This window comes from Scyliorhinus canicula, chromosome 17, assembly GCF_902713615.1.
Source record: "Scyliorhinus canicula chromosome 17, sScyCan1.1, whole genome shotgun sequence".
NCBI classification, from domain to species: Eukaryota; Metazoa; Chordata; class Chondrichthyes; order Carcharhiniformes; family Scyliorhinidae; genus Scyliorhinus; species Scyliorhinus canicula.
Window position 1 is genome coordinate 126416894 of NC_052162.1, and position 18920 is coordinate 126435813.

General features: G+C 47.1%; 1 protein-coding gene across 2 annotated transcripts in view; it reads left to right on the plus strand.

Annotated features, from left to right (window-relative positions):
• Positions 1–18346, plus strand: part of LOC119951259 (oocyte zinc finger protein XlCOF6-like) — a 72066-nt gene extending 53720 nt beyond the window's left edge. Inside the window, exons 1-2 of one of the 2 annotated variants that reach the window (XR_005457551.1) lie at positions 14184–14724; positions 18217–18346. Coding sequence is in view for 1 of the 2 variants with exons in the window: in XM_038774318.1 (XP_038630246.1) it covers positions 18217–18310 (94 nt within the window). In the remaining variant the exon portion in view is untranslated. Of the gene's footprint in view, positions 1–14183; positions 14725–18216 lie in introns of those variants that run through there. The other variant, XM_038774318.1, reaches the window with a different exon arrangement.
• The last annotated feature ends 574 nt before the right edge of the window (positions 18347–18920 follow it).

Sequence of the window (18920 nt, forward strand, 5' to 3'; positions counted from 1 at the left end):
CTGCTAACGAACTAACTTCTCTCAGAAACTGGGGAGAAACATAAAAACCGACAGGAAAAGCTCTATAGGAATGTGAAAGGAAAAGATTAGCAAAGACCAATGTGGGTCCATTCCAGGCAGAGACAGGAGAGTTTATAATGGGGAATAAGGAAATGGCAGAGAAACTAAACAATGTCTGTCTGTCTTCACAGAGGAAGATACAGAAATTGTCCCAAAAACATGAGAGAACCAAGGGACCAGTGAGCACGAGGGACTGAAAGAGATTAGTATCAGTGAAAAAGCAGTGCTGGAGAAATTAATGTGGTTGAAAGTTAATAAATCCCCAAAAGCTGATGCTCTACGTCCCAGAGTGTTGAAAGAGGCGGCTGGAGAGATAGTGACAGAAAGCTAGATGGGAATGTGTGTGTCCAGGTTGTCTAGCCTGCTCCACCATTCAATACGATCATGGCTGATAATCCACTTCAATGCCATTTCCCCCACATTATCCCCATATCCCTTTGTGTTATTGGTATTTAGAAATCTGTCAGTTTCTGCTTTAAACACACTCAATGACTGAGCTCCCACAGCCCTCTGGGGTAGAGAATTCCAAAGATTCACAACCCTCTGAGTAAAGAAATGTCTCCTCCGAGACCCGTCCTCAGTGGCTTCACCCTTATTTTGAAATTGTGTCTCCTGGTTCCAGACTCCACAACCAGGGGAAACATCTCACCTGCCTCTTCCTTTAAGTATGTTGTAGGAGGGCAGCACGGTGGCGCAGTGGTTAGTGCTGCTGTCTCACGGCGCCGAGGTCCCAGGTTCAATCCCAGCTCTGGGTCACTGTCCGTGTGGAGTTTGCACATTCTCCCCGTGTTTGTGTGGGTTTCACCCCCACAACCCAAAGATGTGCAGGGTAGGTGGATTGGCCATACCAAATGGCCCCTTAATTGGAAAAAATGAATTGGGTACTCTAAATTAAAAAAAAAGAAAAAAAAATTATTTTGTAAGTTTCAATGAGATCATCTCTTGTATTCAAAACTCTAGAGAATACAGGCCCAGTTTCCCCAATCTCTCTTCATAGGACAGTCCTGCCATCCCCGGAACAAGTCTGGTGAACCTTCATTGCCCTCCCTCTGTGGCAATAATACCTTTCCTAAGGTATGGGGAGTAAAACTGCACCCAGTACTCCAGCTGTGGTCTAACCAAGGTTCTATGCTATTGAAGCAAGTCTTCACTACTCCTGTACTGAAATCCTCTTGTGATAAAGGCTAACATCCCATCAGCCTTCCTAATAACTTGCTCCACCTGTATGTTAGCCTTCAGTGACTTATTGATGAGGACACCCAGGTCCCTTTGTACATCTACACTTTCTAATCTCTGACCATTTCAGAAATACTCTGCTCATCTGTTCCTCCTACCAAAGTGATAATCTTACATTTTTCCACATTATATTCCATCTGCCATGTCCTTGCCCACTCACTGAGTCTGTCCAAATCCTCCTGTAGCCGTTTTACATCTTCCTCACAACACACATACCCTAGCTTTGTATCATCTGCGAACTTGGAAATGTTACATTTGGTCCCCACATCCAAATCATTGTATAAACTGTGAACAGCTGGGACCCAAGTACTGATCCTTGTGGGACCCACTAGTCCCAACCTGCCAAGGTGAGACTGACCCATTTATTCCTCCTCTCTGTTTTCTGCCTGTTAGCCAATCCTCAGTCCATGCCAGTATATTACCTCCTCTCCCATGTGTTTTCATTTTACTGACTAACCTCCTGTGGGGTGTTTATCATAAACCTTCTGAAAATCCAAGTGTGCCGTATCCACGGACTCCCCTTTATCAATTCTGTTAATAACATCCTCAAAACTCCAAAAGGTTTGTCAAACATGATTTCCTGTTCCTAAATCCATGTTAATTCTTTTGCAGGTGTCCATTTATCACATCCTTTATAATAGATTCTGGTATTTTCCCAACACTGATGTCAGGCTAACAGGTCTGTAATTCACCGTTTTCTCTCTCCCTCCCTGAACAGTGGGGTGACATTTGCTGCCTTCAATCTGCAGGAACCATTCCAGAATCTATAGAATTGTGGAAGATGATCACCAATGCATCCACTATCTCTATAGCAACCTCTTCCAGCACTCTTGAAAATGAAAATCGCTTATTGTCACGAGTAGGCTTCAATGAAGTTACTGTGAAAAGCCCCTAGTCGCCACATTCCGGCGCCTGTCCGGGGAGGCTGGTACGGGAATCGAACCGTGCTGCTGGCCTGCTTTAAAAGCCAGTGATTTAGCTGAGTGAGCTAAACCAGCCCTTGGATGTGGAATATCAGGCCCTATTAATTTCTCCAATACAGCCTCTCTTACTGATACTAATTTCCATCAGTTCCTCATTCTCCCGAGTCCCTTGGATCTCTAATTAGAATTTACAGTGCAGAAGGAGGTCACTCGGCCCATCGAGTCTGCACCGACTCTTGGAAAGAGCACCCTACCCAAGGTCAACACCTCCACCCTATCCCCATAACCCAGTAACCCCACCCAACACTAAGGGCAATTTTGGACACTAAGGGCAATTTATCATGGCCAATCCACCTAACCTGCACATCTTTGGACTGTGGGAGGAAACCGGAGCACCCGGAGGAAACCCACGCACATACGGGGAGGAAGTGCAGACTCCGCACAGACAGTGACCCAAGCCGGGAATCGACCCTGGAGCTGTGAAGCAATTGTGCTATCCACAATGCTACCGTGCTGCCCTTTTTAGATATCTCCACATCCCCTTTTCAAATGGACAACTGCTTATTTTTAAACAGTGACCTCCTGTTTCTAGATTGTCCCACAGGGAGATTTTCTGTATCTTCTTCAGTGAAGACAGACACAAAGTGATCATTTAGATTGCCTGCCATTTCTCTATTCTGCATTATAAATTCTCCTGTCTCTCCCTGTAACTGACCCTGTCTTAGCCAAACATTTCCTTTTTACGCACCTATAGAAGCTTTTACAGTCCATTTTTATGGATTTTGCTAGTTTACATTCATATTCTATTCTCCTTTGCCGTATTTCAAAATCCTCCCAATCCTCAGATTTGCAACTATTTCTGGTGACTTGATGGGCCTTTTCTTTCAACCTCAGGTATTGAAGGAAAAGGTAACAGAGAAACTGAAGAGAAACCGTTTGGGTACCGAACATTGTGAACATCTTTTTACTCTGCTTGCTATTTATCCTCAAGTAATTTTCTGTTCGTTTTTCTTAACCATGTTGTTTCATTAATATACAATTAACAGTAAAAATATTTGATTTTGCTGGATTTTTCATGATTGGTTTGATGTACTTGAGGGAAAGTGGGTGTGAGGGGTTGACAGGCTCTTTGACAGGAAGTGAGTCCCCCTGAGGTAATTGGCAAAGGAACCAGTAGGTTTGATTTTTCTTTGGACACACAGGGCACGATTCTCCGCCCCCCACGCCAGGTGGGAGAATAGAGGGAGGGCCTCCGGACATTTTTCACGCCCTCCCGCTATTCTCCCCCCGCCCCCCCCCCCCCCCCCCCCCCCCCCACGCCCGAACCACGCCACGCCGTAAAAAATGGCGAGCGGCGATTCTCCGAGGCCGGCGGGCCATGCGGCCGGGCCTTCACGCCCGTTTCAACACGGCAGCAAACACACCTGCTCGCTGCCATCGTGAAACGGCCGCCAGATGCCCGTTTGGGGCATCTAGAGGCCCGATTTGGACGGGAGCACCACGACTGTGCTCAGGAGGGAACAGGCCCGCGATCGGTGCCCACCAATCGTCGGGCCAGCGTCCAGAACAGACGCACTCTTTCCCCGCCGCCGCCCGGCAAGATCAAGCCGCCACGTCTTGCCAGGCGGCTGAGGAGAAAGACGCCAACTGCGCATGCATGTGTTGGCGTTGTCCAACCTGCGCATGCACGGCTGACGTCATCGGCCGTGTCAGCCGCCGTCACGCTTGACGTGCGGCCATGACAACCGTCGTCAAGGCCGCGCCGCCGTGACGCACGGGGCCGCGCTCCTAGCCCCGCCCGGGGGGGGGGGAGAGAATCGGCCCCGGAAGTGGCCGTGAAGGCTGCCGTGGGTCACGGCCTCTCCCACGGCAGCCTTTATGATACTTTGCATTTGCGGAGAATCGCGCCCACAATGTTTGAAAATGGGGTTCAGGAAGTAAATTGTTTTAAAAAAAATAAATTTAGAGCACCCAATTTTTATTTTCCAATTAAGGGGCAATTTAGCGTGGCCAATCCACCTCACCTGCACACCTTTTGGGTTGTAGGGGTGAGACCCACACAGACACGGGGAGAATGTGCAAACTCCACACGGACAGTGACCCGGGGCCGGGCCTGATCCTGGATCCCCAGCGCAGGAGGCAGCAGAGGTAACTACTGCGCCACCGTGCTGCCTACTGTCAATTGTGATTGAGTACTTTATCAACGTTCTTTGAGGAAGTAACATGGGATGTCAATAAAGGGGAACCTGTAGATGTGGTTCATATCAAATTTCATTAGGTATTTCCCAAGGTACCACATCAAAGTTTTTTTACATAATTAGAGCTCATGGTGTAGAGGACAACATATCAGCAGGGATAGAGGATTGTTTAGCTCACAGGAAGCAGAGAAGGGGTATAAATGGGTCATTTCTGGATTGGTAAGATGTGACAAGTGGAATGTCACAAAGATCAGTGCTGGGCCCTCAACTATTTACAATCTATATTAATGAGTTGGATGATGGGATTGAATGTATGGCGGCTAAATTTGCTGATGACACAAAGACAGGTAGGAAAGTAATTTGTGAAGTGGACTTGAGAATGCAAAGGTGAAGTGAGTGGGAACAAATTGACAGATGGGATCATAACTTGGGAAAATGTGAACTTGTCCACTTTAGCAGGAAGGATTAAATAAAATATTATTTAAGTGGAGAGAGATTACTGAGGTACAGAGGGATCTGGGTGTCCTGGTACAGGAGGATCTGGGTGTCCTGGTACAGGAATCACAATAAGTTAAGTTTGTTGTGTTGTGACACCCTGGGCTAGTGTGCCGTCAATTCCAGCTCAAATGCTCCAGAGTCAACACATGTGAATTAACAAATAATTCTTATAATAATATCCTGGGCGGGATTCTCCGTTGGCTGATGCCGAAATCGTGAAATGCGATTGAGTGGAGAATAGGTTCAGACTCTAAAATAGCGCTGGGCGCTGATTCAACGCCAAATCGCAATTCTCCGTCACCTCAACAGTGGTGTCAATGCAGTCTGGAACACATGTATAATAAACACCATTTGCATGTCGTTAGCGGGCCCGACCCGCTATTCTCCGGGGCCTCCGTGATGTCCTCCCTCCGATGGGCCGAGTGCCCGACGGCCCGGTTCACTCGTGTTTTTACAAACAGTGAAACTGGAGTGGTGGCTGCTGATGGAGAGAGGGGGTACGGAGAGTGTCCAACATCGCCATAGTTTGCTGACATTTGTGCCGCTGGCTGGGGGGGGGGGGGGGGGGGGTGGACAGGCACAGAACACCATTGCCAATCACGGACCCGACGAATCCCACTCCGTTTCTCATTGGAATCGATTGTGTTCCACGTGGCGCCAGTGCTAGCCCTTCCACTGTTGCTGAATCGACCCAGGTTCAGCACCAGTTTTTCTATCGTGAAAGTCCAGAACGCTGGTGTCAACGCTTAGTCTCAGAAACGGAGAATCCTGCGCTCTTTGTCTTCAGCACTTGACTGCCCAATAATCAGTCACCAGGGTTGCAAATGTAAGCACGATTACTGTTTATTTTTAACAAGAGCAATAATGAAATATGCAGCAAATACATCTGGTTAACTAGAAGCCAATTACTAATTCCCACTTTAACCTGCCCCAGCCTCTATACACACATAGACAGACAAACACAGAGGGCTGGAAAGGGATAAAATCGTAAGTGAAAGAAATTATTTTTTTCAGATGATGGTTTTTAGCACACTTTTCTTCACAGCAAGCTTGCAGATTAAAGTCTTTCGTTTACAGCCTGTAGTGATCTTATCTGTAGATTAATTTGTTCAGGTTCTCTGTAGTTTAGAAATGCAGTACTCACACTTTTCTGCAGAGGCACCTCACCTCTGCTCAAACTTTTCTTTCAGTTTGTGGTTTGTATTGGGGTCTCCATGGTTTCCGGAATACAGCACCCACAGGCTATCTGGGAAGAGAGATATCACTCACAGCTGCCTTCTGGAGACAGAGTTAGTCAGTTCTGCCTCTTGTGCTGCTAGAATCAAACTGAAAGCTTGGGACTCTGAAAAATATCCCAGTGGGACAGGATCCAATCACCGCCGGTTACCGAGGAGCACAGCCTTTTGGGCCAATTCACTGGCCACTAGCCAATCAATCAAACTGAATCCCAACCCCAATTCTCAAACTGGTGCCTAAAGATCTGCAGCTCCAGTTCAAACCAGCACAGACGCCTGGATTCTTCTGCTTGAATTAAAGATACAGGCTGCTTGCATTAAAGTGACATGTCCATTAATCATCCATGGACCAAAAATGAAATAGCAAAAATAAAAGAAAGGGGAAATAAGGGAATGAAAACGAAGGGCCCTTACAGCCGGTACAGCAAGTGATTAGGAAGGCAAAAGGAATATTGTAAAGGGACTGGAATATAAAAGTCAGGATGTTTTGTTGCAGTTGTACAGGGCCTTGGTGAGACCATATAATCATTCTAATTATAAACATTATAATATTTATTAGTGTCACAAGTAGGCTTACATCAACACTGCAATGAAGTTACTGTGAAAATCCCCTAGTCGCCACACTCCGGTACCTGTTCAGGTTCACAAGAGGGAAAATTCAGAATGTCCAATTCACCTAACAAGCATGTCTTTCGGGACTTGTGGGAGGAAACCGGAGCACCCGGAGGAAACCCACGCAGATACAGGGAGAACATGCAGACTCTGCATAGACAGTGACCCAAGCCGGGAACCGAACCTGGGACCCTGGAGCTGTGAATCAACAGTGCTAACCACTGTCCGTGTACAATTTGAGTCTCCTTATTTCAGAAATTAGATAATTGCATTGTAAGCAGTTCAAAGGAGGTTAATTTCCTGGATTCTAGAATGAGGGGGTTACCCCCTGAAGGAAGGTTTGACAGGTTGGGCCTGTGTCCATTGCAGCTGAGAAGAATGAGAGATAATCTCAACAGATCAAGCATGGATGTAAAAGGTGCTCCAACTCTCTCTTCACCCCCATCAACTTGTGGACAGTTCTTACTCAGTATTATTTCTCCCAAGCCCTTCCTTGTCCCATTATCGCTTTAATTTCACTCCCACTTTGCCCATGTCCAGTGTGTTTAATTCTATCCGGATTGTTTTAAAGTCAGTTTCTCTCTGGAGTGTGTGTCAGTGTCTTGATGATGTCACAATGGTGTCTCAATCCCCTGGCCACATTAACCATTTCATCTCCTGCTGTGTCTCCAGTAGCTGTGTGTGTTTGGGACCCGGTCTTCAGTCCATTTCACTGTGAATGAATAGTGGCCCTCACCCACTCACAAATCTCCTCATCTGCTAATAATTCCACATCTAACCTCCACTGGGGGCACTGCCCACCAACCCCTCACCCCGATCCACCTGCAAGTCCACCACAATCGCCGAATACTCTGAACCGACCACCCCCGCCAACAAAGTCGATCCGGGATTACACCCCTTGAACATGGGAGAACGAAAATTCCTTTGCCCTCGACTTTCCAAACCTCCATACGCTCCATAAACCCTTACAATTCCTTCACCACCGCCAATACCCTCCCCGACAGCAGACTCGATCGATCCAATTTCGGCTCAAAAAATCCCCATTATCAGCTGGTGCGAGTCCAGGACCGGGATCTTCCCCAGCACCCACCTCATGAATTCACCGTTGTCCTAATTTGGGGCATAAACATTCACCAGAACCATCGGCATCCCCTCCAATTTCCCACTCACCATTACGAACCTTCTCCCTGAGTCTGCTACTATGTTCCCCAGCTCAAACGCTACCTCCTTATTTACTAGGACCGGCACCCCCCCCCCCCCCCCCCCCCCTCCACCCCCCCACCCACCATGTCTTCATATCGAATCCTGAGTGGAAGACCTGACCTACCTACCCTTTCCTTGGCCTGGTTTGATCTCAATCTTGAGGTGTATTTCCTGCAAGAATGACACATTCACATTGCCTACATACCTGCAGATTCCCCTCCGCCTCTCCCCCCCTTCACACTTAACAACAAGTACCTCAAATGTGCGAACACACGGGATCTCTTAACCGGCCGTTCAGCCCTCTCACATTCCATGTGATCAGCCTGGTCGGGGGACAACCCCCACCGATCAACTATCTTGGGCCAGCCCCCAGCCACGTCACGCAACCCTCCAGCCCCACCTGTCAGCAGCCCCCCCCCAAACAAAACAACAATCCCAGCCCCCAATAACACACCAATCAGCTGCTCACCCTCCACTGCGCTCGCCCAACTAGCCTGGCAGCCCCCGCCCATGGTGCCTAACATCCAACCCCCCGCAGATTCCCTTCCGCCCCCCCCCCCCCCCCCCCCCCCCGCCTCCCCTTCACACTCTCATCAGATATCCCCGAGTTTAAAAAAAGGTTCTCCTCCGACTCCCCTCTGCCACAGAGAAACAGGAAAGTAAGAACAATAACAGTAAACAAAAAGAAAACCCCAAACACCTCAGCAAGGGGGGGGGGGGGGGGGGGGCAGAGAGAACCGACCTCCCCAAACCCCTCCTCCACAGTTCAATGTCCTCTTTCTCCTTTCCAGTCCATTGTCTCTCACAAACTCCATCGCCTCCTCCGGTGATCCAAATTAATACCCGCGACCATTGTGGGTCACCCAGAGACGGGCCGGGTACAACATCTCAAACATCATTCCCCTTGGGCAGCACGGTGGCCTAGTGGTTAGCACAACCGCCTCACGGCGCTGAGGTCCCAGGTTCGATCCCGGCTCTGGGTCACTGTCCGTGTGGAGTTTGCACATTCTCCCCGTGTCTGCGTGGGTTTCGCCCCCGCAACCCAAAAATGTGCAGAGTCGGTGGATTGGCCATGCTAAATTGCCCCTTAATTGGAAAAAATAATTGGGTAATCTAAATTTTTTTTTTAAATTAAAAAAAAAATCATTTCCCTCCTTATAGAGGGCAGACTTAACTCGGTTAAACCCGCTCTCCTCTTGGCCAGTTCCTCACCCAGGTCCTGGTGTACCCGGAGCTCCTTACCCTCCCAGGTACATCTCCTTGTCTACCTCAAGGTCCATTCCTTATCCAGGAATCGGTATAACCTCACCACCATCGCCCTCGGCGACTCATTCGCCTGCGGCTTCCTCATCAGCGCCCGATCCATCTCCAGGGGCCAATTGAAGACCCCCTCCCCCAGCAGCTTCTCCAGCATTTTGGCTCCATAAGAGCCACCGCCTGCTCCCTTGGTGCCCTCTGGCAACTCCACAATCCTCAAATTCAGTCTCTGGGAGCGGGTCTCCAGATCCTCCACTTTATCCTTGAGCCGCTTCTGGGTATCCCTCAACATCCCGATTTCAACCGTGAACGAAGAAAGCTGCTCAAGTTCCTCCACCATCTCCTGGATCGCCCAACATTGGGTCTCCATCCTCGGCTCCACCCGGTCAATCCCCGCTTCCAGCGGGTCTGCCGTCTTTGCCAGGTCCTCCAGAGCTTCCCTTCTCTGCTGGCTGAACTTTTCATTCAGAACGTCCACCTGCTGCTCCATTGACCATTGGGCTGGTCGGGCCGATCACTTGCTCCCCGCCATCTTTCCCTGTGTCCCAGGAAAAGTTTCTTGCCCCAGCAGCTGCTTTCTTCCAGATCCACAAATCCATTCGCCGGTGGAGTATAGCCTTCCTCCACCACTCCTGCACCTTTTTCCGTTAAAACATCTGCCCGTTAATCGAGGAAAAGCGCCAACAAAACCGTCTTGACCATTCACACCATGGCCACCACCGGAAGTCCTAACAAAGGAAGTTTTTTTTTTAAATAATTTTTATTGAGATTTTTGAACAATGTATAACAACAGAACAATAATAATAATAATATTAATAACCCCCCCCCCCCCCCCCCGGCACCCTAACAAAGGAAGTTAAGGATTGTATAAGATTGAAAGGAAAGGCCCATATAGTTACCAGAAATAGTAGTAAGCCTGAGGATTGAGAGGATTTTAGAATTCAGCAAAGGAGGACCAAGACACTGGTAAACAAAGGGAGAATAGAATATGTCAACCAGCAAAATCCATAAAAATGGACTGCAAAAGCTTCCATAGGTACGTAAAAAGGAAACACTTGGCTAAGACAAACGTGGTTCAGTTAGAGGCAGGAGAATTTATTGTAATGGGAATAGAGAAATGGCAAAGAATCTAAATGATTACTTTGTGTTGGTCTTCACTGAGGAAGATACAAGAAATCTCCCAGAATTTGAGACCCAAGGGACTCGGGAGAATGAGAGGCTGTTTTGGAGAAATTAATGGGGCTGAAGGTTGATAAGTTCCCGGACCTGATATTTTACATCCCAGAGTGTTGGAAGAGGTGCTATAGAGATAGTGGATGCATTGCTGATCGTCTTCCACAATTCTATAGATTCTGGAAGATTGGAAGGTAGCAAATGTCACCCCACTATTCAGGATGGGAGAGAGAGAGAAAATGGTGAACTACAGACCTGTTAGCCTGACATCAGTATTGGGAAAATGCCAGAATCTATTACAAAGGGTGTGATAAATGGACACCTGGATAATAAGTCAACATGGATGAAAAATGAAATGAAAATCGCTTATTGTCATGAGTAGGCTTCAATGAAGTTACTGTGAAAAGCCCCTAGTCGCCACATTCCAGCGCCTGTCCGGGGAGGCTGGTACAGGAATCGAACCGTGCTGCTGGCCTGCTTTAAAAGCCAGTGATTTAGCCCAGTGAGCTAAACCAGCCCCTCCCAACCAGGATTTAGGAATAGGAAATAATGCTTAACGAACCTTTTAAAGTTTTTGAGGATGTTATTAACAGAATTGATAAAGGGGAGTCCGTGGATACGGCACACTTGGATTTTCAGAAGGTTTATGATAAACACCCCACAGGAGGTTAGTCAGCAAAATGAAAACACATGGGAGAGTAGGGAATATACTGGCATGGACTGAGGATTGGCTAACAGGCAGAAAACAGAGAGGAGGAATAAATGGGTCATTCTCACCTTGGCAGGTTGGGACTAGTGGGTACCACAAGGATCAGTACTTGGGTCCCAGCTGTTCACAGTTTATACAATGATTTGGATGTGGGGCCAAATGTAACATTTCCAAGTTCGCGGATGACACAAAGCTCGGTGGGAATGTGTGTTGTGAGGAAGATGTAAAACGGCTACAGGAGAATTTGGACAGACGTAGTGAGTGGGCAAGGACATGGCAGATGGAATATAATGTGGAAAAATGTAAGATTATCATTTTGGCAGAAGGAACAGATAAGCAGAATATTTCTGAAATGGTCAGAGATTAGAAAGTGTAGATGTACAAAGGGACCTGGGTGTCCTCATCAATACGTCACTGAAGGCTAACATGCAGGTGCAGCAAGTTATTAGGAAGGCTGATGGGATGTTGGCCTTTATCACAAGCGGATTTCAGTACAGGAGTAGTGAAGACTTGCTTCAATAGTATAGAACATTGGTTAGACCACAGCTGGAGTACTGTGTGCAGTTTTACTGCCCTTACCTTGGGAAAGGTATTATTGCCGCAGAGGGAGGGCAATGAAGGTTCACCAGACTTGTTCCAGGGATGGGAGGACTGTCCTATAAAGGGAGATTGGGGAAACTGGGCCTGTATTCTCTAGATTATCGAATAATGAGGGGTGACCTCAGTGAAACCTAAAAAATCCATAAAGGAATAGACAGGGTGGGTGCAGGTGAGATGTTTCCCCGGGTTGGAGAGTCTGGAACCAGGGGACACAATTTCAAAATAAGGGAGAAGCCACTTAGGACGGGTCTCGGAGGAGACATTTCTTTGCTCAGAGGGTTGTGAATCTTTGGAATTCTCTACCCCAGAGGGCTGTGGGAGCTCAGTCACTGAGTGTGTTTAAAGCAGTGACTGACAGATTTCTAAATACCAATAACACAAAGGGGTATGGGGACAGTGTGGGGGAAAGGCATTGAAGTGGATGATCAGCCATGATCGTATTGAATGGTGGAGCAGGCTCGACGGGCTGAATGGCCAATTCCTGCTCCTATATTCCAATGGTACAAAGATAGAACATAGAACAGTACAGCACAGAACAGGCCCTTCGGCCCTCAATGTTGTGCCGAGCCATGATCACCCTACTCAAACCCACGTATCCACCCTATACCCGTAACCCAACAACCCCCCCCCCTTAACCTTACTTTTATTAGGACACTACGGGCAATTTAGCATGGCCAATCCACCTAACCCGCACATCTTTGGACTGTGGGAGGAAACCGGAGCACCCGGAGGAAACCCACGCACACAGGGGGAGGACGTGCAGACTCCACACAGACAGTGACCCAGCCGGGAATCGAACCTGGGACCCTGGAGCTGTGAAGCATTTATGCTAACCACCATGCTACCCTGCTGCCCCTAGGTAGGAAAGTAAATTGTGAAGAGGACAAAAGGAGGTTACAAAGGGATATAGATCGGTTACGTGAGTGGGAAAAGATCTGCCAAATGGAGTATAATGACTGAAATAATTTTTTTAAAGGATATTATCTAAATGGTGAGAGATTGCAGAGCTCTGAGATTCAGAGGGATCTGGGTGTCCAAGAGCATGAATCACAAAAGGTGAGTATACAGGTACAGCAAGTAATTAGGAAAGCCAATAGAATGTTATTGTTTATTGTGAGGGGAATTGAATACAAAAGTAGGGAGGTTATGCTTCAGTTATACAGGACATTGGTGAGACCACATCTGGAGCACTATGTACAGTATTGCTCTCATTTAAGGAATGATGTCAATGTGTTGGAAGCAGTTCAGAGAAGGTTTACTGGACTCATACCTGGAATTGGAGGCTGGTCTTATGAGGAATGATTGGACAGGCTGGGCTTGTGTCCGATGGAGTTTAGGTGACTTGATTGAATCGTACAAGATCCTGAGAGGTCTCGACAGGGTGGATGTGAGAGAATTAAGAAATTGGCACCACTTGAAAAGTAATAAGTTGCCCATTTAAGGCAGAGAACTTTTTTCTCTCAGAGGGTTGGGAGTCTTTGGCACTCTCTTCTTCAAAGGGCAGTGGAAACAGAGTCTGAATATTTTGAAGGCAGAGCTGGATAGATTCTTGCCAAGCAAGGGGGTGAAAGGTTATCCGGGAGGAGGGGTGGGTCAGCGGGAGTGTGGAATTGAGGTTACAATCAGATCAGCCGGGAACTTACTGAATGGTGGAGCAGTCTTGAGGGGCCGAGTGGCCTACTCCTGCTCCTAATTCATATGTTATCACATCCTTTATAATAGATTGTAGCATTTCCCCTCCTACTGATGTCAGGCTAATGGGTCTGTGGTTCCCCATTTTCTCTCTCCCTCCTTAAATAATGGGGTTACATTTACCACCTTCCAATCTGCAGGAACCATTCCAGAATGTGCAGATTTTGAAAGATGATCACCAATGTATCCACTATCTCTACAGCCGCCTCTTTCAATACTCTGGGATGTAGAGCAGCAGCTTTTGGGGATTTATTAACTTTCACCCCCGTTAATTTCTCCAGTGCTACGTTTTCACAAACTAATTTCTTTCAGTTCCTCGTGCTCACTGGTCCCTTGGTTCTCTCGTATTTTTGGGACAATTTCTGTATCTTCCTCTGTGAAGACAGACACACATTGTTTTGTTTCTCTGCCATTTCCTTATTCCCCATTATAAACTCTCCTATCTCTGCCTGGAATGGACCCACATTGGTCTTTGCTAATCTTTCCCTTTTCACATTCCTACAGGAGCTTTTCCAGTTGGTTTTTATGTTTCTCCCCAGTTTGCTCTCATATTCTATTTTCTGTTTATCAGTTTCTTGGTCCTCCTTTGCTGAATTCTAAAACAAGTTCCCAATCCTCAGGCTTACTACTATTTGGTCCACTTTATGAGTCCCCTCCATTGATCTAATGGAATCTTTAACTTTTCTTGTTAGCCACGGGTTTCATCACTTTTCCTGTTGGATTACTATTCCTTAAAATAATCTATATTTGATGTAAATATTGAATAATTCCTTAAATGCTTGTGATTGTCTGTCTATCGTCATATGTTTTATTGTAATTTCCCAATCTACCACAGACAACTTGCCCCCCCAACAGTTTTCACACCCAGATAAATTAAACATAAGAACCATGTAACCACCATAGCCCATCTTCATGGCAACGTGGCATGATTTCGAGGAGTTCCAAACAGAAATGGTAACTGATAGATCTGTACTTGGTTAATATATCTATGTGTCTCCGCACTCATATATCACTCGACAGAACATAAAACGTGCATGAAGTAAATTGTAGCCTCATTCAGTCAGTTTTCAAATGTCTCCTGATCAGGTCAGTTTGCTTGCAAATGCAAAGTTTAAAAAAAGTTTGTTTAATCCAAGCACATACAGATGACTGAATTGAATTCAATACAGATGACAGTTCTTGATCATTTCTTCAAATCAAAATACACGACACAGAGAAGTTGGAAATAAACAAGATGGCAACTTTTAAAGCAGAACGCAGGAATAACTTCAGAAATGAAGTAAGGTGATCCCGGGATGAATGGTTCAAAACCGGCACCTAGCTTTAAGGTAATTGCCATTGTTAATGTTCTATCCCCTTTCTGGCTGTGATTGGGTCATAATAATTATAGTTCATTCAATTAGTTTGAAATGTCTCTCCATCAAATTTTGATATGGTGCGACTGAAATATTGCTTTCTCACCAAACGTTATCCGTTGCCATGGAAACTGGGCTAGGAACACTGCCCAGATTTTCATACCAACAAAATGTGTCCTTGCTTCTGTCTGGCCTGATTTAATCTGATCCTTCCCATGCTATTCAGCAGTTTTCACCGTCATGTTTGAACTGGGTGACTTTAATAAACCATTTTAAGAAACCATTTTACTTCAAACCCATTTCTTCCTTTAAACTTATATATTACAAGGCTCAAAGTGCACCAGCCCATTGGAGGCAAAGTTGTGAGATGGTACTGGGGTCAGCACCGTGGTTAGCACTGCAGCCTCACAGCGTCAGGGACACTGGTACCATTCCGACCTCAGGGTCTGTGAGTGTGTGTGTGTGTGTGGGGAGTTTGCATTTTCTCCCCGTGGCTCGGTGGGTTTCCTCCCAAAGTCCAAAGATGTGCAGGTTAGGTGGATGGCCATTCTCAATTGCTCCTTAGTGTCCAAAAGGTTAGCTGGGGTTATGGGGAGAGGGCTGGTGCAGATTCGATGGGCTGAATGGGCTCCTTCTGCACTGTAGGAATTCCATGAGACAGGCCAGTCCAGCAGAAAGAAACCATCAACCATTCTCATTGACCACCTGTCAGAATAAACAGAATGTAGTCCTGGATGTAATTGAGAGCAGAAACAATGGCAGAATCCAACTCCTGTGATCACTTGTCAATTTGTTGGTGAATCAGCAAATGCAATGAATCACAAAATTCCTTCCCACATTGAGAGCAGATGAATGGCCTCTCCTCAGTGAAAACATGTCAGTGTCTCTGCAGGTGGGATGGGTCACTGAATCCCTTGATCTACTCAGAGCAGGTGTATGGCCTCTCCCTGGTGTGAACTTGCTGGTGTGTCCGCAGGTTGGATAACTGAGTGAATCCCTTCCCACACAGAGCAGGTGAACGGCCTCTCCCCAGTGTGAATGCGCCGGTGTGTCCGCAGGGCAGATGGATCACTGAATCCCTTCCCACACTGAGAGCAGGTGAACGGCTTCTCCCCAGTGTGAATGCGCTGGTGTGTCCGCAGGGCAGATGGATCACTGAATCCCTTCCCACACTGAGAGCAGCTGAATGGCCTCTCCCCAGTGTGAAATCGTTGGTGTCTCTGCAGGTTGAACAACTGAGTGAATCCCTTCTCACACTGAGAGCAGGTGAATGGCTTCTCCCCAGTGTGAACGCGCTGGTGTCTCTGTAGGCTGGATAACTGAGTGAATCCCATCTCACACTGAGAGCAGGTGAACGGCCTCTCCCCAGTGTGAACTCGCTGGTGTCTCTGCAGGCTGCTTGACTGAGTGAATCCCTTCCCACACTGAGAGCAGGTGAACGGCCACTCCCCAGTGTGAACTCGCTGGTGTTTCTTCAGGCTGGCTAACTCACTGAATTCCTTCCCACATTGAGAGGTGTATGGCCTCTCCCCAGTGTGAACTCGCTGGTGTCTCTGCAGGTGCTGTAACCGAGTGAATCCCTTCGCACACACAGAGCAGGTGAATGGCCTCTCCCCAGTGTGACAGCGTCGATGAGCTTCCAGCCGAGATGGGACTCTGTATCCCTTCCCACAATCTCCACATTTCCACGGTTTCTCCATGTTTTGGGTGTCCTCGTGTCTCTCCAGGTCGGACAATCAGTTGAGGCCTCGGCCACACACAGAACACATGTACGGTCTCTCCCCACTGTGAATGGTGTGATGTGTTTTCAGGCTGTGTAACTGGTTAAAGCTCTTTCCACAGTCAGTGCTGTGGAACACTCTCACTCGGGTGTGTGTGTCTCGGTGCTTTTCCAGTCACACTGATGTTTAAATGTTTTGAAGTCAACAGACCAGGCAAACATTTCTCCTTCTAGATTTAATGGCCAATGATATTCAGGTCCCAAGAAATCGAGTGACTCTGTCAGATCGAGATGTGATGTTTGAGATTTCTGTCTGTAATTCCTCCTCTCCTAATATCCTGTGGAAACAAGTTAGAAAAGACATCACTGTCAGTACAGGATAGAAATTCAGAACAGACAATTGTAGTTTCTCAGGAACATTCTTTCCTCTCTCATTCCCCAAAAGGTGTAAATCTCCATCCCACACACTCTCCCTCCATTCTCACTCTGCTGTATCTAATATTCACCCCCCCCCCCCCCCCCCCCCCCCAATTCTCCTGTAGGTGCTGATTCAGGCTGATTACAGATCCCTGCTCAGTGCTTCTTGCCCTGGATACAGGGATCATAACAAACAGGAGCTGCAGTTGGCCATTCAGCCCATCGAGCCTGCTCCACCATTCAATGAGATCATTGGCCGATCTACCTCAGCACCAATTCCCCACACATATCCCCCATATCTTCAATATCTAGAAACTTCCCAATCTCTGTCTTGAAAATACTGAGGCTCTGCGGTCTCTGGGGTAGAGAATTCCAATGCTTCACCACATCCTCGAGTGAGGAAATCCCTCCTCCTCTCAGCTTTCTCTCCATTTTCCTGCCGGTTCCCCATAACCCTCGACAATCAGAAATCTGTCCAATTCAGCAGTGAATATATTCAGTGACCCCCAGGTCCCTGTGGAAGAGCAATCCAGAGACTAACAACCTTCTGAGGGAAGAAATGACTGGAAATATATAACGTAGCTGCAGCACAATATTACAAGAGTTGAAATAATAATAAACGTGCAGAATGGGACCAATTTGAGACTGACAGAATAGCTCGACAGGGAGTTGGCATCAACTCAAGTTGCCCAACAGACTCTTTTTGACCTTTAATGACTTTGTCTTGAAATATATAACGTAGCTACAGTACTATATTCCAAAACTAGAAATAATAATTACCATACTTTATTACAGAAACACAAATAATATGTCTAATCTGTGCCATATAACAACACAAGAAATATCTGTCTGATATTACATCTCTCTCCATAGCAAGATGGCGCCAGAGCCTGGCGACTCTGTACAAGCTCTCTCACACAGTTCCTCTTCCTACATCTCTTATAAGCTTACTAACCTTTTAAAAGTTAATTCTAACAATAATACTATTCCTAGTATGGTGGGCAGCACAGTGGGTAGCACTGTTGTTTCACAACTCCAGGGTCCCGGGTTTGATTCCCGGCTTGGGTCACTGTCTGTGTGGAGTCTGCACGTTCTCCGTGTGTCTGCGTGGGTTTCCTCCGGGTGCTCCGGTTTCCTCCCACAAGTCCCGAAAGACGTGCAGGTTAGGTGAATTGGACATTCTGAATTCTCCCTCTGTGACCCGAACAGGCTCCGGAATGTGGCGATTAGGGGCTTTTCACTGTAACTTCATTGCAGTGTTAATGTAAGCCTGCTTGTGACAATAAAGATTATTATCTCTAACCTTTCTCTTTTATGTTCCCTTGCAGGTCTGAAGCTATTCACATGTCTTCTCTGCTGCAGTACTACACTTTCATGTATGGAATGATCTGTCTACACTGTACGCAGAACTTTGCACTCTAACTTGGTACATGTGACAATAAAATAAATCCAATCCAATGTTGATTTACTGTCCCCTTAAATGTCAGCCATAGAACATACAGTGCAGAAGGAGGCCATTTGGCCCATCGAGTCTGCAGCGACCCACTTGAGCCTTCACTTCCACCCTAGCCCCATAATCCCTGCTAACCTTTTTGGACGCCAAGGGCAATTTAGCGTGGCCAATCCACCTAACTTGCACATCTTTGGACTGTGGGAGGAAACCGGAGCACCCGGAGGAAACCCACGCAGACGCGGGGAGAAAGTCCCAGGTTCGATTCCCGGCTGGGTCACTGTCTGTGTGGAGTCTGCACGTCCTCCCTGTGTGTGCGTGGGTTTCCTCTGGGTGCTCCGGTTTCCTCCCACAGTCCAAAGATGTGCGGGTTAGGTGGATTGGCCAGGCTAAATTGCCCGTAGTGTAAGGTTAATGGGGGAATTGTTGGGTTACGGGTATACGGGTTACGTGGGTTTAAAGTAGGGTGATCATTGTTCGGCACAACATCGAGGGCCGAAGGGCCTGTTCTGTGCTGTACTGTTCTATGTTCTAAGTCACCAATTGAAGGTGAGAATGAGAAAGAAATGGAAAGGGGGAGAA